At 41.0% G+C, this 27,898-nt stretch overlaps 1 protein-coding gene across 7 annotated transcripts in view; it reads left to right on the top strand.

Moving 5' to 3' along the window:
• The window catches only part of Anks1a (ankyrin repeat and sterile alpha motif domain containing 1A), a 161,071-nt gene that overhangs the window by 67,160 nt on the left and 66,013 nt on the right, over window positions 1–27,898 (top strand). For 4 of the 7 annotated variants that reach the window (XM_020164123.2, XM_074082384.1, XM_020164127.2 and 1 more), the window contains exons 3-10: window positions 224–380; window positions 9,428–9,724; window positions 10,470–10,545; window positions 10,836–10,937; window positions 11,048–11,149; window positions 12,605–12,801; window positions 16,210–16,302; window positions 21,492–21,612. In XM_020164123.2, the coding sequence (XP_020019712.1) occupies window positions 224–380; window positions 9,428–9,724; window positions 10,470–10,545; window positions 10,836–10,937; window positions 11,048–11,149; window positions 12,605–12,801; window positions 16,210–16,302; window positions 21,492–21,612 (1,145 nt within the window). Of the gene's footprint in view, window positions 1–223; window positions 381–2,543; window positions 2,607–9,427; window positions 9,725–10,469; window positions 10,546–10,835; window positions 10,938–11,047; window positions 11,150–12,604; window positions 12,802–16,209; window positions 16,303–21,491; window positions 21,613–27,898 lie in introns of all 7 variants that reach the window. The other 3 variants (XM_020164128.2, XM_074082383.1, XM_020164122.2) reach the window with 1 other exon arrangement.

Raw genomic sequence — 27,898 nt, 5'->3', positions numbered from 1 at the left:
GGGGAGGCGATGAGTCAGTGGCTCACAACAGTTCTGACACGCATGTAAAACGTGTCAAGTAGCTCCTGTGGTAAAAGGAAAAGCCTGGCAATGAGCTCAGGAAGAGACAGGATAACCAATGAGTCATATCTATGAAGGGCTTTGTTCTGTACAGATGTAAAGACCTGGTAGCAGGAAAGACTTCTGGGTTCTACAAACTCATGACTGATTTTTTGCCTTCTAGGGATGTAGTTGAAGTCCTTCTGAGGAACGACGCATTGACCAATGTGGCTGACTCTAAAGGCTGTTATCCCCTGCACCTGGCAGCCTGGAAAGGAGATGCCCAGATAGTGCGGCTGCTCATCCATCAAGGGCCCTCGCACACGAGAGTTAATGAGCAGGTCGGAAGAAGGGAGACTTTCCTCCCTACATTCAGCTACTGCCAGATTGTCACTGCCCCATCACCACCTCAGTCCAAGAGCCCCCATCTCAGGGAGCCAGCTTCTGTACCCTACATATGACTTCCCTCCTCCTGCTTCTACCCATTCTAGTGTACTGTGAGCATGTATTTTATTTGCATCTGACTCATGTGGATTTGGAATAACCTATAAAAAATAAACACACACAACACTATACATGCAAAATTTAAAATAATGCAAGTCCTTCAAAATTGCATAGTCAGTTTCAAACTTGTGGGCTTAACTGTACATTGTGCTTCTGCAACCAACATGGCAAAACAACTTTCCCAGTGTTTGCCAGTACTGACTGAGCCATGTTGTTGTTTTACATACATCAGAATGTACAGAAGTGGCTAGGTGTGGTGGTGCACACTTGTAATCCTAACTGCTTGGGAGGTGGAGGCAGGAGAATCTCAAATTTGAGGCCAACTTGGGCAAAGGTAGTGAGAGTGAGACCCTATCTCAACAACAAAATAAAATCAAAAGGGCTAGGGATATGGTTCAAGTGGTAGTGCACAAGATCCTAGGTTCAATCCCCTATGCTACAAAACAAACAAAAACCATGCTGAAGTGGAAGTACTTGTGCCAGTGCTGAAAAAATAACTCACAAATCAGAAATGTGATTGGAGGTGATCCAGGGGAACGAAGGTCATTTTCATGGTGTTCTCTGATGTTAATTGAAGAGCTAGTATACTTTGAAAAGAACAGAGATAATTCTCAGGAAGTAAGAAAGGCAGCATTCAAGAAAAGATGCCTAAGCTGGATTTGGTGGTTCACAGGTTTGTAACCCCACTACTCAGGAAGCTGAGGTAGGAGAATTGAGAGTTTGAGTCTAGCGTTCTAGGCTACCCTGTCTTTACTTTAAAAAAAAAAAAAAAAAAAGCCACAAAAAAACCCCTTACATTGGTTCTGGATTTAAGTACTCTCAGAATACACCTCTTCTTCTATACCTTTATTTCTCTGGGAAAATTATACTTGAATTATTCAAGGTTGAGCTATGCCTCTCATGAATCCAACTCCTTGTGGTTTGAATCAGAGTCTGTGTGCCTGTTTGGGAGGAGATGGTCTTTTGATACACAACAGGCCATTCTCCTGTGTTCCACCCTGCTCTGATCTGAAGTGGGTGCTTTTCTCATTGCTTGAATGAGGGAGACGCTGCTCGCTGCTCTTTGTCAGTAAGCATAGGACTGTTTTCCTAATGACTCTGCTGAGAGGAAATTGTTAAATTACCTAAAAAAATAAGAAATCATTCTGGCAAGTCCATCTATCAGCCACACCCATGCAACTTGATTCTGAGAAGCACAGCTCTCTGAGATGGGAGAAATTTACAGGTCTCAGATATCTCTATCTGGAGGTTGTGTGTAGACTGTTGTCAGCCAGTTTACCTTTCCCTTTATGGGCTGTATTTTCTAGGTAAGTGAATGACACTTAAGATCACCAGTGGAGGATGTCTGTATATAACGTTTGAAATGAAAATTGTCTCTTTAGAATTGCCTCTTTAGAATCTAAATGCAATTTTATTCCTCCTGATTTCATTGACAATATTTTTCCTCTGGAAGAAATATATAAAGAAGCTTGCTTATAACTAATATTCTTCAGTGTTAAAAAACTGATCACAAGTCCTTATTTAAGCAATTTTCAGCAACCATTTCTAATCCTGTCTGCCCACCTCTGCCTTGGAACACAGCTGCTTATGTTTTTGAGCCACTTGAGTGTGCTAGCTTGTCCTGTTCCCAGCTGCCTCCTGCCTGGAGTATTCATTAATAGGTGGACACCAACCCAGTGCTTTGAGTGCCTGGGAGGTAGGTGGATGGGGTGGAGGCTGGGTGAGATGTCTGCAGTACCTTGAAGAAACTAATGGATTCTAGGTAGTTATAAGCACTACATTGATTATTTAAAAAGCATTCATGTGGATCTCTTTGGTTACTTGGATAACATGGGGGTAATGAGGTGCCCTGGAGGTTGTCTTCTCCATTAACTTCTTTGTGAGGCATCCAGAGGGCAGATCCGTGTTGTTTTAGTGTTGGGCCCCCTTGGGGCTATGTATTGCTTTGATATATTTCATCTACTTTATCATCACATTTTCCTTTCCTCTCCTTTTTGTAGAATGCTCTTGAGATCAAAGAACTCAAAAAGTACGGCCCCTTTGACCCTTATATCAATGCCAAGGTGTGTACTTTACTGCCAGGATTTCTCTGCATCATTTCTCAGTACTGCACTTCCTCTGTGGTCCTCTGGTTTCTACTCTTGTCCACTCAGGCTCCTGCTCACCCTGACTGCTGTCCACTTTGGCCCATCTGCTTTTGGCTTGTCTGGGAATGGGAAAATGAAACTGCAGTGAGTTTAGGTTTATTTTAAAAATCCGTACTAACTCTGAAAAGGTTGGTACATCTGAAGTGGCAGCAATGGGGAAATAGAAAGGACCACATTGTATGCTTAATTTACTATTGTGATTTCCAAAATCATTTAAATTCAGAAAAGAAAAATTTAAACAAATTAGCTTACTTTTGAATAAACACAGAAAAGTGATTAAATTGTACTTCCTGAAATTAAAAAAAATTTTAGTTAGCTTTCTATATTTCTTTTGAAGTGGAATCTGATTTTCTTTCATGATTCAATAGCCTTGGAGGTGTTGGGGAATGGACATAGGTGACTTTGTTTTCTTCTTTTGAAAGCTGTTGCTCATCACTCTCCTTTCTTTTCTGGGAGTTTGTGCCATTCTGCATGATGCTTTACAGCCTCAGTCCAGTCTTTCCAGCCATTATCTTCTCTTTCTGCTTGGTTACTTCTGACCCATGAAGGGCTCTGAAATAGGAAATTATGTAGCAGACTACATAGGGCATTTGCCTGCTGACTGGGACATATGGTAGGTTTGATAGGCATGTGGTGACCAGCCCAACCCTCTCCGTCCTCTGGCCTTCACCATGGAAGAGGCAGAGCTTATTAGGCAGATGGGTGATGGCCTCTCCTTAGTGCTTTCAAGCTGTGTTTCCATCTTGAGGCTTTTATTCAGATGACAGCCATCTGGAATTTGGTTGAGACACTGCATTATCCACATTAGCTACCTTTTTACTTGCTCCAAATACAGCTGCCCTGGGGGAAAGGAAACATAACATCAGGTGTAGATACCACGTGTGAGGCTCTTTCTATCCCCAGTCCCATAGCAAAACAAAGCAAAAACAAACAAGGCAGAAATTTCATGCTTTTCTTTGAGCAAGGCTGATTTAGCCACTTCAGTTTCCCAATGGGCTGACCTAGTAGGGCTTTGTGGAAGATTTTAGCTTTGGGGTCTTAATGGTAGAGAAGTAGTTTGACCTGAGGTAGGAGTGCACATCAACTCTCTTTTGGCCCATTCTTCAAGTTCTGAGTTTTGTTTTGTTTTTTCCCTTTAGGAAGAAAACTCTGTTTTAGGAAGACATCTCTTTTAGATGCTGTGGGTTGGGGGCGAGGAGTAGAGCAATAGAGTGGAAATCTTACAGGCCACAGGCTTTCTTGTGAGACCTGAAGCTGAGTTTGGGGCTGCTGCTTTTTGTTTTTGTTGACTTGAGTAAGTTGCTTGATTTCTCTGAACCTTGGTTTCCTTTTTTGTAAAATGAGATGTTACTGCCTACCTTGTTGGATTGTTCTGAAGTTTTAATAAGATCATGTACATAAAGTAAAAAATAGCTAGTAACTAGTAATATTTGAGATCTGAATTTTTAAAATTACATGTAATGTGGTATTTCTGAAAAGGTATTTTAAGAATCTGTCTTTGTTCCTAGTAGATGATGCTTAATGAAACATTTGCTTAGTTAGTCTAGTCAGGGTTTGGTTTTGTAGGGAGGGACCTTGAGGTTATTGTTTTTCCACTCAGTGGTTTTTTTTTTTTAGCTTATAAAGCTTTGATTAAAGACTATGACTGGTTCTTGAAAGCACTGTTCTTATCCTTTGATTTTGCACACATAAAAGAAAATTAGTTTGAATGTAGCAAGAACATAGGTCTCTCTTTGGAACTGCTGTCTTGTGCTTTCTCTCTTCCCATGAAGGTCCAAATGGTGTACACTGCATGAAGGGGCAGAGGTGTTTGACTGCACTGAGAATGTCAGCCCTTCTGGAGCTGATTCTGTCTGGCCTCCCTAGGTTTTGTCCTGACTCACTGGGATTTTGTTAACCTGGCTTGTATCTAGGAGTTGTTTTTGCTAATTTATACTTCAGTGGTAAATCCTATCAGGCAGCCGGTAAAAATTTAGAAGTCTTAGATGCCTTTCTGGGAACAGATGTGGTTTGCATGAGCTTTGATGTTCCCCTTCAACATTTGGGGCCTTTTCTTGTTCATGAAGTTGGCATAAACCAGGCCAGATGTAAATTACCCATAGCTAAGGTGGAGCTATGTAAAGGTCATTGTCTCCTTTTAAAAACAATAGTCAAATTGGCTTTAGGGTAGATCTGTTTTTCTGTCCACTTCAAGATAAGTCACAGTCTCAGAACTTGAGTTTTATCTAGATCAGCTTGCCAGATGCTCCTGAGCATGTTGGGGTGCCAGAACCACCTGGGAAGCTTTTAAAAACCTATTTGGATAAGTTCCCAACTTAGAAGAGGCTGTAAGAGAGTAATGCAGTGAGCTGCAGTGTATGCTTCTCCTTGCTCCAGTTGTTAACATTTTGTTCCCTTTGCTTTTTCTGTTTGTATGTACATGTGTAATTGTTGCTAGAGCTGATGGTGAATTATGTGCAATTAAGTCACTCATATCACGGCTCTTTAAGCCTAAATATGTCCATTTAGTATTAATTACTTCTCCAAACTAATCTGAGAACAAGGATGTTCATTAATAAAGCTGTGATACAATTATTAGACTCAGAAAATTCAAAATTGATACAATTATCTAATATAGGATATATGTTCACTTCTTTTGTCCTCACAGTCTTGTTTAAAGCATTTAAAAAATATGGAATGCTTCATGAATTTGCATGTCATGCTAATCTTCGTATCATTCCTATTTTAGCATATATGCTGCCAAAGCAAGCACTAGAAATTTTTTTTTTCTGGACCAGGGTCTGACCCAAGATTCCTCAGCCTTTCTTTCCTTTTCTGATATTGAGATTTTTTTAAAGAGCGTAGGCCAATCATGACATGACTATCCCTCAGTTTAGGTTTATCTGGCAGTCTCTCATGATTAGACGCAGGTTACATGCTTCTGGCAGGAATACCACAGAACAGACATGTCTTCTTTAGTGCGTCACATCACAAGGCACATGATGTCAGTTTGTCTCCTGATGATGATGATAACTGATTGCTTAAGTTAGTGCCTGCAGCTAGGTGAGTGTTCTGTTTTGTTTTTCATTTTGCAGTGCTGGGAATGGAAAATCTAGGACCTTGCACATGATAGGCAAGCAACTCTACCACTGAACTACACCCCTAGCCCTTGGTTTTTTGAGACAGGGTCTTGTTATATAGCCTACACTGGCCTTGAACCCATGATACTCCTGCCTCAGAGTTGAGTGTGGGATTGTAGATGTGTGCCACCATGCCCCAGGAATTTTTTAAAATACTTTCCAGTGCTTCATTTTCTGAGGTGCTTCCTTGGCAAGTCTGGGGTTGGATTGACTACAGTTAAAGCTCCCATGTAATTTTCAAATGAAGCTGGTTTAAAAACCACTGACATTGACCAACTTTTTTGCAACCAGAGCAGGAATCCACTTCCTTCTATCCCTGAAAGGTCATGCATCTATCCTTTATTTCACTTACTTGTTTTTCCTAACAGCAAACAATTCATTACTGCTTGGCAGCCTCTTCTTGAATTCCACTGATTTTCAGTTCCTTATATTTAGCTGCTGTCTGTCTCCCTAAACCTTCCACTTTGGTCAGAGTTGGTCTTTCCAGAGTATTACAGAGTAATTATGAAGATTAAGAATAACTCTTACTCTTCTTTTACATCATGGACTCAGTTCTCTTGTTTCCCTTACATACTCTTGTTCTTATAGACCTAGTTTTTCCTTTCTTTCTGATTGTGATATATCTAGATAGAGCCTGTACCACTGTTGCTGCAGAGTTGTAGCCTAGGTGTCCCTGTCAACAATGACTAAGTGTGCCCTTGAGCTGTAATCTAAGCTCTGAGAGGTGATGATCCTGACATAGTTCAAAGAAGAGAAAGGCCATAGGAATGTTTCTGTACAATTTTCTGCTGCTTTTTTTTTTTTGTAGTGGATTTACAAGCGAATGGACTCTTCAAATGTAAGGAGTAGTAGGCATAGAAATTCCCCAATTCCCCCCACCTTTTTTTTTTTATAGCTATTGGCCAAAGCAAGGAAAAGTACAAGGGAATCTCAGGATGGGTAAGAATGGAGGGTTTGCGCAAGGCTTTGGGGGAATTGGGATATTTCATCTCCAGAACAGATTGATAGTAATGAGGTTCTGGAAACTCTTGAGGTGTGAGCACCCTAGTGTTATTTGAAAGGTGTGAAAGGGAAGGGTTCTAGACGATTAGCAGTCTGTGCCTCTCTTTAGAATCCTCCTTTTTTTGACGATCTATGAACCAATACTTAAGGACTTCTTAACTTGCTAGTTGTCAGGCTCAAAAAGGAAACAGTAATAAGAACTCATCATGATGGCCTGTGTTCAGTGGTACAGTGTGGTCACCACTATTTAAACTCAAGAGAGTTATAATTACCAGACAGACCACGTCTGGTAAGACTGAAACATACTCAGGTGCTTTCTACACAGTAAATATGAGCATAGGTTTTTGTAGAGATGTGGTTGTCCATTTTTAGCATGAGGCAGGGAATTTGCCAGTAGTGATCAAGATTTTGCCTTTAAGAGAGAAGCTTTGTGATAATGGTCTTCATACTGGCAATAAAACAAAAATGTTTTATTCTTTTTTACATGCAGGGGCAAAGAGGGAGAGTGTAGAGACTGAACCCCCCAGTCTCATGCAGTGTTAAGCATGTGCTATAAGTATGTGTTCTCCCACTGAGCTACATACCCAGCCCTCATATTTTATTCTTGCTGGATAGAGTTTTATATTTCTGTAGGTCCTAATAACATAGTTTTTACAAAATCAAGGACAAATTACTCTAGATGTAGGGTGACAACTTGAAAAAGAGCCCATACTGCTTGCTTTAGAGTAAACATAAGTTTTTCTGGACTGGAATTTTAGTAAGAATAATCTGACTTCTTGGCCCTTGCTGTCATGCTAATCTTGAGATGTAAAACCTAGAGAATCCTCTTAAGCTTCTTTGAGTTGCCACTCTGCCCCAGCATCACCCTACAGAAAGTTCCCGTGAGTTTTGTTGATGCAGCTGTGTTTGCATCAGCGGACAGTTAAGGGACAGCTCTGAGTTTGCTCAGGGTACTCAGGCCACAGTAATAGAAAACAGGGATTCCAAATGGGTGTTCCAGTTGGTTTGTTTGGCATAGAAGCCCCAAGCATTTGCTTTCCGCCCGGCATTTGTATTCCTCCAGACTTCCAGGTTGATGTGGAACTTGCTCTGTGGGGCCCTGCTGTCACAGGAGGCCATTGCTAATGGACTATGTTCAGTGGCCAGTGAAGTCTGCACTTTCTCAGCAGCTGCTCTTCCTGAGCTGGGTTGGAGCTCAGTGCCCCTTCCTCTGCATTTATTTGTGTGCTCTTGTCTTTGCATGTGCTCCTGCTACCGCTCTCTCTGTCCTTACTTCATTTAAAAATTTTTCTTTGCCATCATTTTGGCCTTTTTTGGGCCTTGCTCCCAGCAGCTCTGCATCTTTCTGGTATACTTGGTGTAGCTGGAAAAAATGATGCAGTCAAATGCCAGATCAAAAGCAGATGGAATTGCATGCATGTTTGGGTAACTCCTAATTCATTCTTTTTAATGTCATTGATAGAATTAAAACAACTCTAGAAATATTTTTTACCTCTTGACCACTGAAAGGTGCACAATATTAACATATAGTGGACAACCTCCCTCTTAAACTTTGTTTCCCAAAAGTGGCAGAAGCCTCCTGGATAAACTTGGGAATCACAAAATGTTGTGGGAGAATTATTTTCATTAGTGCTTCTTAAAAAGGAGAGGTTGTGGAAGTAATTTCTATTCTAACTGTACATTATCAGCAATAACAAAAGGAAGAACATAATTGGAATGACTAACATTTTGCTTCTGATGGTTGTAAAAGTCCATACTCCCATTTTATCCAACACTGTGTTTAGTTTAAAACAGAATTGGCATTAGAGAACCATGGGTTATGAATTTGAATTGATGACGATGTTACATTTGAATATTTTGCACCTCTCATACCAAACATTCCAGGTGTCTGTACCTTTTTTACAATAAGAAACATTTCCCTGTGTAGGCTGCTATGTTAATGAAGTGAACTCTGCTTGCATTAATTGGTGCAGGCTCCTGGAGTAGGCACAGGGCAGTGGCAGGGTTCCCATGTCCCTCTACGACTTAACCAAGTGCCTTGCTCCTCTGGAAATGACTGTTGGCTGATACCTTGAGAGTGATTTTTGTTGCTTTGCTCTCTTAGTTTCATTGTTGACTGATTGATTTGCATGCAGAAGCTACACAGTTGACAAACTCTTTTTTAAAAAGCTGTGTGAAAGGCAGTGGATGGTTGACAAATCCAGAATCAGAACCATAAATTGAAAATGTACAAATTGTAAAACCAGTTGAAGTTTAAAAGAAAACAATGGCAGTGATACAATTAGTATTCATCTGTGCTGGGACTTCTACCAAATGCCTGCCACATTGTCTTGTTCATTTCCTTAAAATCTGGAGACACATCCTTCACAGCATACATGGGACTATGAAAGATGAGGAAGCAGCTGCTCCCCTCTTGCAGGAAGTGAGGGAAGAAGTGGCTGATGGTAGCAGGCAAGCTTATTTGCCAGGGAGTCTGCCTGGATTCTGACTTATGTTAGTCCCCAGGTATTGCTGCTATTTTTCTCATTTAAATTTCAGTGGTTTTATGTGATAATCCTGATCAGATGCTAGCTCACCAGTTCCCTTTTTGATGCGATGTGCTTGTTAACCCTTCAGAACAACGACAATGAGACAGCCCTGCATTGTGCAGCACAGTATGGCCACACGGAGGTGGTGAAGGTGCTCTTGGAAGAGCTCACAGATCCCACCATGCGCAACAACAAATTCGAGACACCTCTTGACCTGGCAGCGCTCTACGGGCGATTGGAGGTGGTGAAGATGCTCCTCAACGCACACCCCAACCTCTTGAGCTGCAACACTAAGAAGCACACCCCTCTGCACCTGGCAGCAAGGAATGGCCACAAGGCCGTGGTCCAGGTCCTCCTGGATGCTGGCATGGATAGCAACTACCAGGTAGCAGAGCAGATACTCCTTGCAGGTGTAGGGACTTAGTCATTTTGGAAAAGGCACAAGTACCATGCTTCTGGGCTGTGTTCTTATTTAGCACGTTTCACATCACTTTTCAGGTTCTTCCATTTGTTGACGCATTTTAATGTGACACTTTAGAGACAAATCTCTTTGAGTGAGTCGGTTATTTTTTTGTTTCTTTTCAGGAAATGAACTATAGTCCTTAAACCCTGAAAAGACATGCTTATGGACTGTCTCTCAGAAATCAGAAAAGTTTCATTATCTTCCTATATGTGTGTTCCCATGGACACTTTTTTGTACCTTCTAGGTCTCATCAGTGTGATGCTGCCAGTGTGACTCAGCATTTCCCTTCATTCTTAGTCTTCCTCATTCAGGTGAATGGGTCCTTAAGCTTGGTATTGGCCAGGCTACATTTGAAGTGAAGTTGTTTTTCGCTTGTACTTTTCTTAACATTATTCCTCTACCCAAGAAGGTAGAGTTTTTGGAAGTTTCACTGCTAGGTGGCTCCAAGAGTAATAGTTACTCCCATGTGGCTTCCTGGTAGCACACAAATGGCCTTGATGTATGTACCATGATCGTGGTTTTGGGATCCATACAAGAAAAGTTGGAAAGATAATGACAGAGAGCTTTGTGTAGTTTATTTCCCGTTCTTATCCGTGTCCCGTTTGTCATGTGAAGCCATGCTGAACTGTTCTAATGACATCCCGCTGCGCTCTCATTTGCTTTCCAGACGGAGATGGGCAGTGCTTTGCATGAGGCTGCTTTGTTTGGCAAGACCGATGTGGTGCAAATCCTGCTGGCTGCAGGTGAGAGGTCGGCAGTGCTCTCCTTTACACAGCATGCCAGGGATGGGATTGTCTCTCCCCAGCCTCCCCAGAGGGAGGAAGTTTTTGCTGGCTGCATTTGAACCCAGTGTATGTGTGTTCTGCTGATTGATTAGAAGTGTGTGAATTGCTTCTAAATAGCTGGATTAAATGGCTGTGAATGAAAAATATTGGTTGTGCTTTTTTGGGAGCCTTAGGTGTCCTGGAATTTGACCTTTGAAGCTGGCTTAAAAAATGCTCATTCTTCTGGTCCACCTGGTGTGCCTTTCTAGGAATTGATGTCAACATAAAAGACAACCATGGACTGACTGCCCTTGACACTGTCCGGGAACTGCCTTCTCAAAAGAGCCAGCAGATAGCAGCACTTATTGAAGGTATTAGTCCATCTCACTGTCCAAGTGACGGGGGACCTAGTAACCAAACCAAGGCATTTGTAGTTGGTACAGCTTTTTTTCTTCTTCTTTTTTTTAATCTTTCCATATAGATCACATGACTGGAAAAAGAAATGCAAAAGGAGTAGATAAAACCTCCACACTCCAGCCACCTCTCCTCTCCGGCATTGACTCCATAGCACAGAAGTCTCAGGGTGAGGCAACTCTTCTGCCAGGAAAGGGGTGCTCAACTTGAAAGGAGTTGAGCATTCTTGGACAGAATGGAAAATCTTTATTCAAACAATAATATCAGGGGTTTGTGAATACTTAGTAAGTTTGTATTCAGTTCATTTTTTCCAACTGCCATATGAAGTGTCATTGGACATAGCATAGGCCTTGGATGGTGGGCGTCTTCTTCCCTAACTTTTTATTTTGTTCTCTATTTTTACAGTTGGCTCTGGGATGTGTAGTTGGCGGGATCATCTCAAGATGAATTCAGATCCCAGTAAATTCTTCCTTTCCCATTACACACTATAAGTGCCTTATGCATAATTGACCCGCAGAAAATATTTAATGATTATCAATTGGTTGGTAGGTATGTACATGGCCAACTTTGGAAATAGGTCATTTGGCCAACAAATATGGTCTGAAAGCTAACTTAGACAGTCCTGCCTATCCATCAATAGTAGGATCCCTTTTCAGATCACTTGAGCATTCTTTTGGGTCTTTGGTATGATGAATGACCCATGAACTCTTTCTTTTGGCTGCAGGGGTAGTACTGGGGTTTGAACTCGTGACTTTGCAAGCTCAAAGTCTGGTGCTCTATTGCTTGAGTCATGCCTCCAGTCCTTACATGATGAATGACAAAGGTAAAATAAAGTTCAGTGACACTGTCCCCTAAATGCAAATCATAATGAAAAAGGCTGGAGAAACAGAACAAAGCTAAAAATGAAAAAGGGAAAGGGACCTTCCAGTGGAGAGCAGAGGTAGAAGGTTAATGGTGTCCAGCCTCTGTGCTGTGGATTCCCTGTCTCCCTTCCTCCTTGTACTTTTCCTTAACCTCATAATTTACTATCAATAGGATTAATCATTCACTATGTTCTTAGCTTTTCAGGAGTTTACATTTATAGTTTTGACCATTTGCAAGCCACCCATACATGCCATTTCTAACAGTCTTCAGTGTCATGAGTCCACCAGCAGCATAGCGCCTCTCTCAGAAAGGCTTTGCTCTTCTCTATTTTGCTTGAGCATGAGGAGGCTCTTACTAAAGAATTCAGTTTTCAGTTACACTCTGGTACACTTTATAGATTAAGTTTATATCCTCATGGTATTTGGAGATTTCATAAAAGTCTTGAGAAGGATTTTTTATAGATTTCAAGATTTCTTTTTTTTTTTTCAGGGCTGGAGATAGAACCCAGCATACTCTAAGCAAAAGCTCTACCACTGAGCTGCATCCCTCCACACTGTTTACATCACAGTGTTTACATCACAGTGTAAAAAGCAGCTAAAACTTTATTTTTTCCTGTTCCTGGAACAAAATAATCATGTTCCTGCTCCAAGTTAGTGTTTGTCAAGTTCAGATTGTTAGGAGTCTTTGGATTGCTGCAGTGGCTAGAACCTGAGCTTGTGCCCCCTTTTATTGACTCTGTGGCCCTCCAACCTTCCTTCAGGTGATGTGGAGAAAGCTGTAACTGAACTGATCATCGATTTTGACACGAATGCCGAAGAAGAGGGTCCTTATGAGGCACTGTACAATGCTGTCTCCTGCCATTCCTTAGACAGTATGGCCAGCGGGCGATCATCTGACAGAGACTCCATGAACAAGGAGACCGAGGCCACAGGAGCAAGAACTGCTGGAGTGAGGCCTGTATGTGGCCCTGGGCCTGAACCTGCTGGGGGCTGTTTTGGCTGCTGTGGGGCACTGGGAAGAGGCAGTGTGACACCTGGTGCCAGCTGGCATTTCAGAGGCCTGGAGCCCACTTATTCTGCTCTTCACTGAGCTGGGGCTCTGTCAAGTTTCTCTTGTTTAGTGGATAAAACCATACAAACCTCACATTGAAGTAGAATTTTGTTTTTTCCAATTTCAATATAACCACTTTGTGTTTTTCCATTCTTCATGAGCCTACAGCAAATTAAAGCCTTTTATTCCTATTTAGCCTTAGTGCTGCTTGTGCCCTTAGGATCTCTGCTGAGTATCGTTTGCTTTCCTTCTGGAGAGCAGAAGTACACAATGAAATGAGTTCTTATCTGCTTACCTTCCATTGTCCTCAAGGAATTAGCCATGTGGATCTAGACAAGTTCTGTTACCAACAGGAGTGTAGCAAGGCTTAATCAGATATTGTATTTACTTATTAGAAATTTGTAATTATTAATCTATTATTTATTAGTTCTATTTTACCCAATTATAACACCCCCAGCCACTGAGATAATAGAATGAGAACAGCTCTGCATTTTTCTGTCTTAAGGTCCATCACATCTTACTGCTTCTTTGTCTAGTACTTGCTTTTACTTTGAGTCTTGTCCTGGTCCCTGGTCCTCTCTTCTTCTCTACCTAGATTTGTACTGACTTCTTTGTCTAGTACTTGCTTTTACTTTGAGTCTTGTCCTGGTCCCTGGTCCTCTCTTCTTCTCTACCTAGATTTGTACTGAGTTAAAGCCGGAATCCCTGATCCTCTTATCCTCCTTCCTTTATTGATAGGCATAATCATCTGTGGTTTCTGCCATTGGCCTTTGGCTAAACTGACCATTGCTCTAATAGGATTCCAGGATCTCCAGGATCTCTGGAAACCGGTGTTACTTCTTCCTGTTTTAGAAGCATTGTGGCCTTTCCCTTTTGGTCTGAGTCTGGCATGGGACCATTTTGATACTCCTTTGGCTGCTAGGTAATCCTTAGCCTTTCCAAGTGTGCCCTTAGAATGGCCTGATGTTTCTTGGAGTGCTTTTTTGGGGGGGTCGGGTGGGGTGGTAGGAAGTGCTCCTTACCTTCCCCTGCTCTGCCCTGAAGCAGTCCCAGGCATTTCCGTGTGGATCTTGGAGAGTCTGTCAGTCTTGTCGCAGCCCACAATGACTGACAAAACTCTTTGTGAGTGGTGAAAAGAAGTGAGCACCACAGAAGTGTGCTTCTGAAAACTAAAGTAGTTGTTTCAGTTCTTTCACTGTTAGACACAAATGCCTTAAGCACATCCAGGTGTGGAGGAAGGCTTTACTTTAAATAGTGTTTATAGATGATGCCCATTAGGGGGAGCTGGAGTCTTTGCAAGAAGCAGTCTAGGTGTATTGAAGTAACTGAGAAACACAGTTCCTATGATTGATTCACACATTTCTTGCTCTGTCCTGCCCTAGGAACCAAGCCTCCCCTTGTCATGCTAAGTAGAAACTGATACTTAGGGTGCATGCTTTGATATTTTTGCTTGTGTATGTTGTGACTGTTCTGGCTTCCTGGCCCTTGCTGATTAATTGTGGCCAAGGGGTACTTCTTAGTAAACATAGTTAATGATATGAATAAATCAGTTGTGTGGTTCCAGGCCCCTGTACCAAAGTTTTTACCTTAGAAAAAAAGAGGCTCATACTACTTGTGTTTCCTCTGGTGTCCCTGATGGTCATTCCTCCACAAAAGGCTTTTGTGTTGCTCGTTCTAGGCTTTCTAAGGCATCTAGGATGGGTCCTTTGTGTTGTGTTTCATTTTGTTTTCCAAATGTTCCCTTCTTACATGGTGGCACTGGGACCATGCTCATTCCTGTACTTCCGAAGAAAGGAAGGGTAGGGAAAGTAGGACTTAATGGGAAATCTAATCTAAATAGCTTTGTCTGGCTTAAATACACATACTTGCTCTGAAATTGTTGCCATTGAGGATCCATTTGGTTCCAGGGACTGTAGGGATAACTGATTTATAGCAGTATAATACTGAACAGAGAAACATGTCTTAACAGAGAGATCACAGATGTCCAAATGCTAGTGCTGGTAGCTCCCAAAACATGAGAAAAATGTTCCTCTGGGCCTCTCGCATAATTTAGCATTCACCTCTGCCCTAGGTTTCTGAAATACCCATTTTAGCAACATGGTAAACTAATATGCAAGCCACGAAATGAGCCTGTGGACCATTCTCTGTTTCAGGACCTCTTTCTTGTCAGTAGGAACACTGATTAGCACAAGGGACTGGAATTTTGGAATGAAAATGATGCTAAAGGTACTACAGGTGCAAGGGCAAATCTCTCTTCAGTTTCTAGCTTTCAGCTTTCCTCCACGAGGATCATTCTGGGTATTCTTGAAATTGTCTACTCCTGGTCTGACTGACCCAGTGTCCCCTCTTCAGTGAGTTTCTTGGTCTGTTGTTGGGTTTGCAAGCTGTCACCTACCAACAGCTGCCTATATTTATAAATAAAGTTTTATTGGAAGCCAACCACATGTTCTTTTGCATATTTTCTATAACTGCTTATATACTGTGATAACAGAATTGATCTCAAAGCCTAAACTATTTATTGTATGGTCCTTTAAGAAAAAGCTTGCCAATCCCTGCTTTAAGGCAGACTACTGACAAAATGGGCTTAGGTGACATAGGTTTTCCTATATGAATGATGTATAATACTTATTACTGAAGTTGGTGGCTAAGAATAAGAGATGTTTTGCTTTGTTTTTTGTTTAGAGACAAGTTCTCATTATGTAGCACAGACTGGCCTTGAACTCCTGAGCTCGATTGTCCTGGCTCAGCTTCCCCAATAGGTAGGACTATAGCACATATCACCTCACCTGGCTAAGAGATTAAAATTTGAGCTTTTGCTAGTAAGTAGGATAGATTGATATTACAACACTAAAAGTTTGGACAGGAATTAATGTTTTGTCGTTGATTACTTTTTTCATTACCTCCTCAATAACCTTGGATTTAAAATTGTTCGATGAGTTGATTCTTTTGATCTAGAGTTTCCTCTTTGTAAAGTAGACTGAAAAATGAACTACAAATTTTCCTTTACTGAAGTTTGATGTATCAGTGGTATGAAGGACATTTTCTAATGAGGCAGTTACAAGTTTTCAGTGCTGGTGTGTATCATTGTGGTCTTGGGTATGACAGAGGTGTTGATGATCTTTGCTACAGACACCAAAAGCTATAGAGCATGCTAATTGACTTTGTGTGTGTGCACAGGGTTCTTTCTCTGCTTAGAAACCGCAACTTTAGTCTCTGGACATTATTCTTCTTCTACATATTCTTCTAAAATAAAATAATCCAGAACGATACTTGAAAAGAGAGATAATGGAATACTTATTTTTTTCTCTTCTGCAGAGAGAACGTCCACCACCTCCAGCAAAGCCACCACCCGATGAAGAGGAGGAAGACCGCATAAATAAGAAGTATTTTTCCTTGACAGCTTCTGAGGTAGAGGGTTGAGGATTTATTCTCATCACTAAAATAGGAGTTTGCTGGAAAGTGTTTCAGTGTGTGCTTAAAGAAGACTTTGCTTTCTCATTTTCTTTCTTTTTCTTTTTTCTTTTGTGTGGTGCTGGGGAACCAGGGCTTTATACATGTTAGGAAAGCACCCTACCACTACATCCATAACCCACTTCCTCATTTTCTTATCACCCATTTGGTTACTAAATTTGAATTGTATGTATAAGCAATCAGGAGCAAGACCTTTCAAACTTACCCAAAAGTACTGAAAGAATTTTAATGTAGCTCACTTGCAGGTGGGTGGACTATAGATCCACCATACTACATGGAAAGTAAAACGTGCATTTTGTCCTGGCTTCCACCTGCTGAACAATTTCACCTTTCTTTTTTACACTTGTGTTTTATTAAAAAATTTGGAGTTATCCCCCTCCTCCCTGCTGTCTAGACCTCCTGCTGAGCAAGGCTAAACCTGGCACATTAGCGAGTTTGGACAGGTTCTTGTATTCAGTATAAACACATGGGATCAAAAGGAAGGCTTTAATTAAACACAATGTATAAATTCAAGGAAGTCCTTTTTATTTGTTTGTTTGTTTGTGGTTTCTGTTTGTTTTTGAATGCAGGGTGTCAGGCAAGAACACTATAGCTCTAGCGCTCTTAACACTAGAGCCATGCCTCTGCTTTTTTGTATGTATTTTTTGTTTCTGAGACAGGATCTAACTAATTTTGTCCATGTTAGCCTCAAACTCTGAATCTTCCTGTATCTGCGTCCTGAGTAAGTGGAATTACAGTGGTGAGCCACTGCACCCAGCCAAGGAAACCCATTTATAATGTGAAAGTCATTGTAAGAGATGGGAGAGAATTTCTATTTTGGGTATAAATTTTCTCATTTTTTTCTATCCCTTAATTTAACAGTGCTTGTCATGTCTCAACTAAGGGTCTCTAGAATTGAAGTCTCTTATTATTACTTCTGAGTAATAATACATTGCTAGCTGTTATAATTGCATATAGTAAATCCCTACACATTTTTTTTTCTTTTTTAGTAAATAGAGGTTTGCTTCATGGAGCACAGTCAGTTGGGACTGGTTCTCCATAAATGCCTTGTGCCACCTCTTTAATTAAATTTAATTTAATTCTCTTGAATTAAATTTCTAATGCCTAAGGATAGGGGCAAGACTCCTAAAGAAATACTAGAAGCCGGGTGCTAGTGGCTCACACCTGTAATCCTAGCTACTCAGGAAGCAGAGATCAGGAGGATCACGGTTTGAAGCCAGCCCTGGGCAAATAGTTTGCAAGACCCTATCTTGAAAATACCCATACACCCATCACAACAAAGGGCTGGTGGAGTGGCTCAAGGTATAGGCCCTGAGTTAAACTCCAGTACCACAAAAAAAAAAAAAAAAAGAAAGAAAGAAAGAAAGAAATACTAGATAACCAAGACTTTTCATTGTCCTAAGACTTTCTTTCTTTTTCTTTTTCTTTTTTTTTTTAATTCATTTATTCACATGGTCCTAAGTCTTTCTAAAGCACAGAGTTTGACAGGGTGTGAGGGGGCTTACCATATTATTATTCTGGATAGGGGGGTCTTATGTGAGATTCATCATCTGCTAGAACATGCTGCTTCTAGAATACCTTGGAATTCTGGATCCATTAGACCAGCACAGTCAGTATTTGGAAGGCCATAAAAATACTGAATTTTCTTATTTTCTGGTTACTATAGGTACATGAATATAGAGGGGGATATGGCTGAGTCATTATTATTTTAATGATCCAGCCAGGTTTTGAGCATATGCTGTTGTCTAAATGGATAGATCTTCTCAAAACTGGGCTATTTATTTTTTTCGTAGTCTTTACCATCTTTATTTCTTATATTCTCAAAGTTTTAAAACCCTAAACCTCACATCTCAAGAGAGACTGGCATCATCAAACTTTATGATTATTGTTTTGTTTTTATTTGTGATGCTGGAGTTCGTACCCAAGTCCTCACGAATTCTGGGAAAGTGCTGTGTCACTGAGCCACACCCTTTGCTTCAAACTTCGTTTTGTATTTGGGAGTCATCGCCCCAGTGTTTGTGTCCATGTTCCTGAGGCTTGTTGTTGCAAAATGACCCATAGAAGCCTTTAAGGAAGATGGAGTGTACCTGGCTGTAGGAGAGCTTGTCAGAGTTGTGACTAGTCATGAAACTGGTTTTTAAAAATTTAACACATGCACACGTGCATACATGTGTACACACATATACTGTTAAGATTTTTTTTACCCGACAGGATAGGCTGCCAGCTGCCTTGGGACTGACTGTGGTTTTCTCTGTTCTCAGATGTGCTAAGCTTTCATGAGGGTTGCAGCTGCTATGGTGTCTTCCAGAAAGCCACCCACACCCTATCTGGACATTCCATTAAGCACAGTTCAGTGGTGGCTGCTCACAGCTTTTCTCTGTAGCAGCAGTGTTGTTTCCCACATTGCAGAAAATATATTTTTTCAGCTTTGATTTATTGCCAGCCCTGGAGGAGGGAGAAGAAAAGATTAAGAAGTAATTTAGTAAAGAGCAGAATCCTTTCTGTTGAAAATTAGTTATCACCATATTCACTATGACACTGGCCTTCTTCAGTGGGAGCTAGAATGTCTTGAAGAAGAGCAGTTTATTGCTTTACTGTGTGATTTTAATCCCTTTGCTGGTAGGGGACAGCACCAAGAGGAAAAGAACACCCCCCCCCCTTTATTGTCTGGGTAGGAGCAGGGGCTCTCATTAGACAGCTGAAGGAAGGAAAGTGTTCCAGATCAGATGAAGAAAAAATGAGGCCAATCTGGTCCAGAATCCAGGAACTGAGTTTTATGGCCATGGATCTGCTGTGAACTCTATAAACTCTTGGGCAAGTCCTGGTCCTCTCTGGAACTGGGTTTGTCATCTATAAATGAAGGGGATGGAACCAGGTACTCTAGCTGTGACTGATGGGTAAGGTCCCTTCCTGTTGGATGGTTTTCTGTTTCCACTTGTTCTGCACAAGGTCCAGGCACTGAATTTACTCAGGGTCAGTCATTTTTCTGTCTTGATTGAGAAGAAAGGATATTATAGGCCAGGCATCCAGGCTGTCAGTCACCTCTCAGGGAAGCAGTCCTGGGGCTATGTGAGAACTCTTGCTGAGACAGAACATGCAGGGGATCAGATTTCTAGGGCTCTGCTTACTGTGATAGCTATGGGTATATAAACCTGCAGGACACAAATTCCTGTCTGTAAAGCCAATGTATTAAGTCGATGCAGTGTGAACTTCTTAATGGTCCCTCTTGGTTCCCTTAATTGTGTTCCTTTGAAAAGGCAAGGAGTAAGTAATACAGGCAAATGGCTCATTGTAATAAACCAGCTTTTAGTTTTCAGATGGTTGCAGTAAGTGGAGGGTCCTGCTGTGGTTAGCAGACTTTTGGAAAGCAACCATCATTCTGCTTTTATCAGGGCAGCCTTGTTAACAAAGGAGTTACAGCGTCTCATTCAGTCTCTGGCTAAGAGAGTCCTTGTCATCTCATTGGGCCATAACATTGTGAACTATGCTTCCCAGAGGCAAGACCCTGATTAATCACAAACCTCCCTCAGTGTGGGAGGTTTCTGTGTGTGCTAAGGAATCACATTTTTAGAGCCTCAATATCTGGTAGGTGCAAATGGGAATCCCTTATACTCCCACGTTATACATGATATATTACTTGTCCTAGCTAAACTGCTCAAGAAGAGATTTTTGTGCTTTGGTTGCTATTCTAACAGCTACTGTGTGATTATTATTAATTTGCCTGTGAGAAACAGTGGTATCTTGGGACAGATGAGTAGAACTATCCTCTACAGCAAGGCTCTCCATCCTCTCTCCCAGTATGGTTGTAGCACTTAATTGTGGTTTTTTCTGACTTGGTTGGGTGGGTGGGGAAAGTTTGGCTATTTTGGTGCCATGACTAAGTATGGCCACCAGACCCTTAGTTGACCAGAGCCTCATGGTTGCCAGGTGTAGGAGCCACTTTGGTTCAATTCTTTCATGTGAGACATTTGGCTGCTTGAATCATGGCCCTCTCAGTAAACAGAGCTGCTTTGTCCTAATGAAATTCATACCTTCTAAGCTGCTTGACTTCAAAGCAGAGACTGGAGGGAGTAATTTAAAATTACATTAATATAAATGTGGTAAGAAGGCAGCTTTAGGGAGACCTTTCCCACGTACCCCAGGACCTATGAAGAGAGGCTCACAACAGCAGAGACAGACTTACAAATCATTTGGTTTCTAGTAACTGTCATACATTGATGGTCAGTCAGAAGTCATTTTGATTCCTTTGTGAGAAGGTGGAAAGGATACCAGCCTTTGGATAGTAGGTGTGCATGTTGGGAAAGATGGCCTTTGTAATATTGTGTAGCTAACAGTTACTTGGGAAGTATTATCCACAGAAAAGAGATTATGCAGAACACTATGGAGTTGGAGAGAAAAGAGAAAGAAGAATCTTTTATAATATTTGTTGTGTTTTTAAGGATAAAATGAGGTAAGGAAAGAGGAACAGTTCAGTCAAAGACCATTGAGATTTGAGGTACAGATGTTATTTCAGTTTGTTTTATAGTGCTATAACAAAACACTTGAGGCTAAGTACTTTATAAAGAAAAGAGATTTAGCTAACAGTGCAAGGCAGAAGGGCCAAGATCAAGCAGCCCCATCTGTTCAGCTTCTGGTGCAGACCTTTTGGCTACATCACAACATGGTGGATGCATCATCTGGTGGGAGTACCTGAAAGAACAGAGAGCAGAGCATTCAGAAGTAAGCGTGCAGGGAGGTGCCAGTCTCACTTTATAACAACCTACTCAATACTAATCTAGTCCTGCCAGAATTAGAACTCCCAAGAGACAGCATTAATCCATTCATGAGTGAATTAATCATGAATGGTACCCCATAGACTAATTTCCTCCCACTACACCTCACCTCTTAACAGTTGTACTACCCTCCATCATCACACTTTAGAAACCAAGCTTCCAGGAACATGATTTTTGAGAGACAAATTGCAACAGGTGTATAACCAGAAAAACAGTTGCAATCCCATGTGACACTTGAATTATTTACCTCCTCCTTCTTCATGTCACTCAGATGCAAAGAAGGCAATAATCTCAAGTCTGTTTAACACCACCTGTTTTGGAGCACAAAGAGTACTGGGTGTTTTTCTCTCATAGGTCCTGGCCGTGAGACCCAGGATTCAGGAGAGTGCAGCCAGGGAAGAGGACGAGCACCCTTATGAATTGCTGTTAACAGCAGAGACAAAGAAGCCAACATCCGTGGATGGAAGAGCAAAAGGTACAGCCCACCTTACTCTCCCACAACAAAAACAACTCCAAAAGGAATTTAAAAGTTTGTGCTCTTGGATGGAAACAGATGATGATGTAGCTGTGATGTTTCTTGTGTTAGGGCATTTGGGTTTCAAGGCAGCATGGCCATTACAGTCTTTCATTTTTCCTGTCTGAACTCTACACCCTGGGTTGAAGGTAGGTGCCACCCTCTTGCACACCCAACAAGGAAAAGGTTAGATCAGCCTAGATAGCAACTGTGGGAGGAGGGACAGCGTGCAGTGATGGAGAGATTGATAAACCCTTGAGTCAATGCCATGGAAAACAAGCCCAACAAGCCAGTCCCTTTGGGTTCAAGGCTGACGGCACAGACTCTGCTTTTGATCCTGACCTCAGAACGAGACACTCCTAGTGAGGAAGTGGCCAGTGATTGGCCGCCAGTAGGTAACTAGAGTGCTCTGTTGCCTTGGCCTACTTTCATTGCTTCTGCTAAATTCAGTTTCCTCTGAGGGAGTGAGTGCCATAGTACCAAGAGCCAGCCTGTCGGTGTAAGGGCAGTCCCAGCAGTGGGGAGAGTGTGCTGCTGAATTCTTCCAACCCTGGTTCTCAGAGGGATGAAGGGCTGCAGCTGCAGTTTGATGGAAGTCCTGCAGCCTTTCTCAGCTCCTGCAGCTTGCAGGCAGTAGGTTCTTCGTGGCATATTAACAGTGCCTGCTTTCAGTCCTAAGACAACCCATGGTCCCTGTAAAAATGCCCTTTGCTAGACTTCAGAGAGTGTGGGGTGGCCAAGAGGAAGTGTGTCTTATGTCATATGTATTATTTTTAATGGACCTGTTCAGAGGTTTTCTCTTCTGGCATGCAGAAACTTTGTAGTCATTTTCATAGTAGTTGCTTTTGTTTTTTATCTTACAGTTTTCATTTGGAGCTTTTAAAAAATAGTTATAATTTAGATATAGTGATATTCATTGGTTTTTGTGTATAGTCCTATAAGCTTTGACAGATAGTTGTATAACTACCACTACAATCAAAATACAGAACAATTTGAGCATACAAAAAAATTTTCCTATGTCTCTGTATAGCAAGCCCTTCACACCTCCCTTATCCCTGGCAATTGCTATTCTGATGTATGTCCTAATGAGTTTGCCTTTTCCAGAATGTCATATAAATGGAATCATTCGGTATATACCCTTTTTCCTAGCAAAATACAGTGGCTATTCATCCATGTTGTACGTATCAGTAATTTGTCCTTTTCATTGCTGAGTTATATTCTACTGTAGAGGTATACCACCATTTATCTGTTCCCCCACTGAGGGACATTTGGGTCACTTGTGGTTTTTGACAGTTATAAATAATGCTGCTATAAACATTTACCTATGATTTTTGAGTAAATGTAAGTTTCCATTTCATTTGGAAAAATACGATAGGTTTGCTGGGTCCTAGGAAGTAAAGAAATTGCCAAACCATTTTTGGAAGTGTTTGTACCATTCTTTATTCCCATCAGCAGTGTATGAGAGTTGGTTACTATTGTAGTATCCTCCTTCATATTTAATATTGTTAGGTTAGCCACTGTAGTAGGTATGTTGTGATATCTGCTTATAGGTTAAATTTGCATTTCTCTAGCTGAGCTTCTGTTTATGTGATTATTTACTATTTAATGAAATGTCTGTTTAGATCTTTATTTAGGTCTTTTGTTCATTTAAAAAAAACAGTTATTTTTTTGGTTACTGAGTTGTGAGTTTTTTTATATATTTTGCACATAAGTTCTTTATTAGATGTGTTTTTCTCCCAGTCTGAGACTTTGTCTTTACATTTTCTTTTGAAGAGCAAAGATTCTTAATTTTGAGGATGTTCAATTTATCCTTTCTTTTAGGGAGAGCTGTACTGGAGTTTGAACTAGAGGACTCATGCTTGCTAGGCAGGCACCCTACCTCTTGAGCCCTTTTTTTGCTTTAGTTATTTTTCAGATAGGGTCTCATGTTTCTGCACAGGGCCTGTCTTGGTCCACAATCCTCCTAACTATGCCTACTCCTGTAGCTGGGATCACAGGTGGTGCCACCATGCCTGGATTGGGTGAGATGGGGTCTTGCTAACTTTTTGCTAGGGCTGACCTTGAACCTTGAATCTTGAACCTTGAACCTGATTGCCACCTCCTGCATAGTATCCTTTTTTTTTTTAAATGGGTAAGATCACAAATATTTTTTTCTTTTATTTTTTCCTAGAAATTTTCTAGCTTTAAGTTCTATCTTAAAGACTTATGTGACTTATATAAGTTCATAGACTTATATGATTCATTTTGAGTTAACTTTTGCATGTGGATATCCAGTTTAGCACTTTTAGTTGGGAAGAATTTCCTTTCTCCATTGAGCTTCCTTTGTAATTGTGTTAATTTCAAAATTGTTTTAGGTATTCTAGTTCTTTTGTGTCTCCATACAAATTTAGAATGAGCATGGGTGTCTACACCAAGTCTTGCTGGGCTGTGACTGGAATTGCATTGAATCTAGGTAGTAGTTTGAGAAGAGCTGACATCTTAACTGTGGGAAGCCACCCAGTTCTTGGTAGATTTTTAATCACAACATTTAGAGAGGGTCACTTAAAAACAAATCAACAAAAATTAACCCTTACAGAATAGGCACTTAATTTAATTTAATGCTGTATTTGAAAATGGTTCTTCATGATGGAAGCATCTTTACCACAAAGGAAGAGGGAAATTTCCAGTTCTTTCTCGCTTTTCAAAAAACTTCATCTGGAACCACTACATATAGCTAGTTCAGCTTTCAGAAGGAAGAAAAGGGGAAGGTTGACCAACTTCATAAGTGAGCTATCTGCCTGGGCTGCCAGATAATTTTATCAGCATAAGAGATCCAAGATTTTGAAGAAGTGGCATTTGAATTAGGCCTTAAAATAGATAAACTTGACAGACAAAAAGTAAGGAGGAAGGAGAGCACATTCTAGGCAGGGGGAGTGGCGTAAATGGTAAAATGGTGGGAGAATGGTTAGCAATCCAGTTTGCAAGTATTGAGATCATAGAGTATTGGATCGCAAATGTCAGTCTTTATTCCAAAGAGTGCAGTGTTGTTGAAGCTTTTTGAATGGGGAACAGAACAGGACAGGTCTGATATTCAGGAGAGCTGTTAAGATTAGAAATACAGATTCAATTTAGAAGCACAAGAAGAAAGAAACATAGGAAGATAATTAGGATAATGCTGAGTCTTAGAAGTCAAGGCTGAATGTGACAGAAAATCCATATAACTACAGTTTAAACAATGTAGAAGTCCAAAAGTAAGGAGTGCAAGGATAGGTGACAGTTTGTGGTCATCAAGGACCCATTCTCCTCCTCTCGAGGTTCAAGATGCCTTTTCACATTCAAACCATCAACACAGGAAGGAGAAGGGACTTTAAAGATAATCCCTGAAAGTTATATATACCACTTTCACTTCTAACCCATTGCTAGAACTTGGTCATATAGTTACAACTAGGAGGTGGGAAACGTGAGATGGAAAATGTTATCTTTACTCTAGGTGGCAGATAGGCTTTCTAAACATCCCAAAGCAAAAGAAGAAGGAAGAGTAGAGTGGGTAACACAGTTTACAAAGAGGTAGATGGATAAAGCCTAGAAAAGAGATCAGGCAATTAAAAGGCCCCTGGTAAATCCCAGGTAGGGAAATACTTCTCTGAGACAAATGATAGAAGATGAAATTACCCCAAAATTTTCACATGGAATTGAGAATAGTTAGGGAAGTTTGTGTCATCTAAGTCTCAGGAAATTGATTGAGCTCATCCTCCAAGAGCTTAGGTGTTATAGGTGAAGATGATGCTTTGAAAAGAGCAGAAGAGCCAGGTTGGTGGTACATACCTATAATCCCAGCACTTGGAAGGCAGCTGAGGCAGGAGACTCACAAGTTCAAGGCCAGCCTGAGCTACATCATGAGTTCTAGGTCAGCCTAGGCTGCATAGCAAAATCCTGTCTCAAAAAAAAAAAACAGAGGGCTGGAGATATAGCTCAGTAGTAGAGTGCTCACCTAGCATGTGCCAGGTCCAGGTTCAGTCTCCAGCACTGAAAAGAAAAGAGTAGAAAAGATGAGAAATCAATCTGATGGTGATATAATAGTTTTCAAAAAATTAAAGGATGACTGAGCCTTGTAATCAGGATTCTTGTTCTCCCACTTACTGGCTAGTGAATTTGAAGGAGGCATTTAATGTCTATAAGTTTCAGTTTCTACAAATAAAGGATAACAATTCTTACTTCATGGTCATTATGAATTTTTACTTAGCAGAGTGTCTGGCACAGAATGACTACTATTGAATAAATGCTAACTATTGAAAGCCAGCTGAGTTAGATGAATTGGTAGGGGACTCAGTCAGTTGTTTCTTGAGAATTTAACAGGGCTCAAAATTCCAGCAACTGCAGAAGAGAAAGCAAATGTCTGTGAATACCAGATATTGGAACTGACCAAAGATTGAGGGGAACAAAGAAGGCGAGTGTTGTATTAAATTAGGCATGGTTAGATATGATTTTTGTAAACTGATTCAGGCAAAAAGCTGGCACATTGAAGAATAGGGAAGTTTGAGGGCCCAGAGATCCAGTGACAGGGAGCAAACAGACTCTTCAGGAGGGGTTTAAATGGGGAAATGTAAGGTTGGTAATCAGTACTAAGTCAATGTGGAGCAGCCTTCAGTTGCAGTGCTGGACTGTACTTATGGGCACCAAGTGAGTAGAGATGGTTTAGCCTAAAGATTCTCTCCCATGTGTTACCCTGAACCAAACTTGCAAGACTGCTGGACCCTTCCTGGCATTTAAGCTTTATCCCATATAGTTTACCAGGCCATTTAGAAGAAACCAGTGTCCCTTGCAGAGTTAGGAAAAAGGAAACCAACCTCTGTGTGAGGTGTTAGCACCAAGACATTAGCATGAAGGGCTATTTGGAATTAGCTGTAAATGAAAAGTAATGATAATGATAACATTCACCATTTATGGAATGCTTCCTGTGGGCCAGCCACCATGATTAGTGGATTATACTGATTATATCATTGTATATCTCAAGACAAATGGTCACGGTCAGGGCTATTTTTGTTCCTGCATATAGATGTAAAAGAATAGGCTAGGTGTTAAAGCTGGGACTTAAGCCCTAGTCTAATTAAATCCCAAACCTGTGTTTTTAAACTATGAAACTAAAACCATTCCTCAGAAGCCCCTGCTGCCTATTTCTCAGGGTGCTGTGGACCAGAATAGACTTGTCTATCTATCTGTGTAACCCAGTCCTAATTTTCAGCCCTAATTTAAAGAGGTGACTGAAACTGCAAATGTTAAAATGTTATTCAAAAGTCATTGATACCCCGTGAATCATCATAGTCATTAAAATGAAACACAGGTTACTTCAGCAACTCATGGGGAAAAGGAAAGTGAGCACCCAGAATGAATAAAGATCAGAAATTGATGAGGCTGGGAATTAAGTCATTGATACCCCATGGATCATCATAGTCATTAAAATGAAACACAGGTTACTTCAGCAACTCACGGGGAAAAGGAAAGTGAACACCCAGAATGAATAAAGATCAGAAATTGATGAGGCTGGGAATTAGCTTGCTGGTGTGTCCTATTCAGTCGAACTGTTGGCTTTGATGTGTGGTGACAGTAAGAAACAGCCCTCCTTCCTGGTGTGGTTGTCTCTTGTTGTTTCTCTCCTAGAAGAACCAACACTGAGGGCTGAGGGCAGGGAGTGTGGGAAGTGGGAGTGGGTCATCAGAAGGATGACAGACCTACAGGCTCTCTTCTGCCACTCTGAGCCCTGGACCTGAGGTGTGTATTTGTGGATCTCTGCCTTTTCTAACATTGTATCTACTTCTCTTTAAGCCTAGCAAGGTCTCACTTTTCCTTCAATGCCCAGATCAAAGCCATCTGTTCTGAGAAGTCTCCCAATTCATTGTAATCACACTTTTACCATGTGTTTGGTATACCTTTCTTAAAGTTTCTGTTCATTTCTGCCTTCTAATTATTTCTGAGTACACAGAATCCTCCAACAGCTAGTAGGTCCACTGAAGTATGCCTGGTGTCTTCATCTTTGCATCACATGGGTGTTTCCTAAAGACACACACTTTGAACACAGTTATTGAGGGAAGGAATGGTTACAATGACAATTCTGAACCCTCTCTCCATATCATCTTCTGGCCCTTCCTTCTGCTGTTGAGTTATAAAGATGATGAAGATAATGGGTACTTATAAGTGCTTTATATCTTCAAAGTACTTTCATGTGCAATGTCTTTGATGATCCCCATGGTAGACCTGTGAGGAATGGAGA

Source organism: Castor canadensis, chromosome 8 (genome assembly GCF_047511655.1).
Source record: "Castor canadensis chromosome 8, mCasCan1.hap1v2, whole genome shotgun sequence".
In the NCBI taxonomy this organism is placed as follows: domain Eukaryota; kingdom Metazoa; phylum Chordata; class Mammalia; order Rodentia; family Castoridae; genus Castor; species Castor canadensis.
This window is presented reverse-complemented; position numbering and strand designations above follow the sequence as displayed.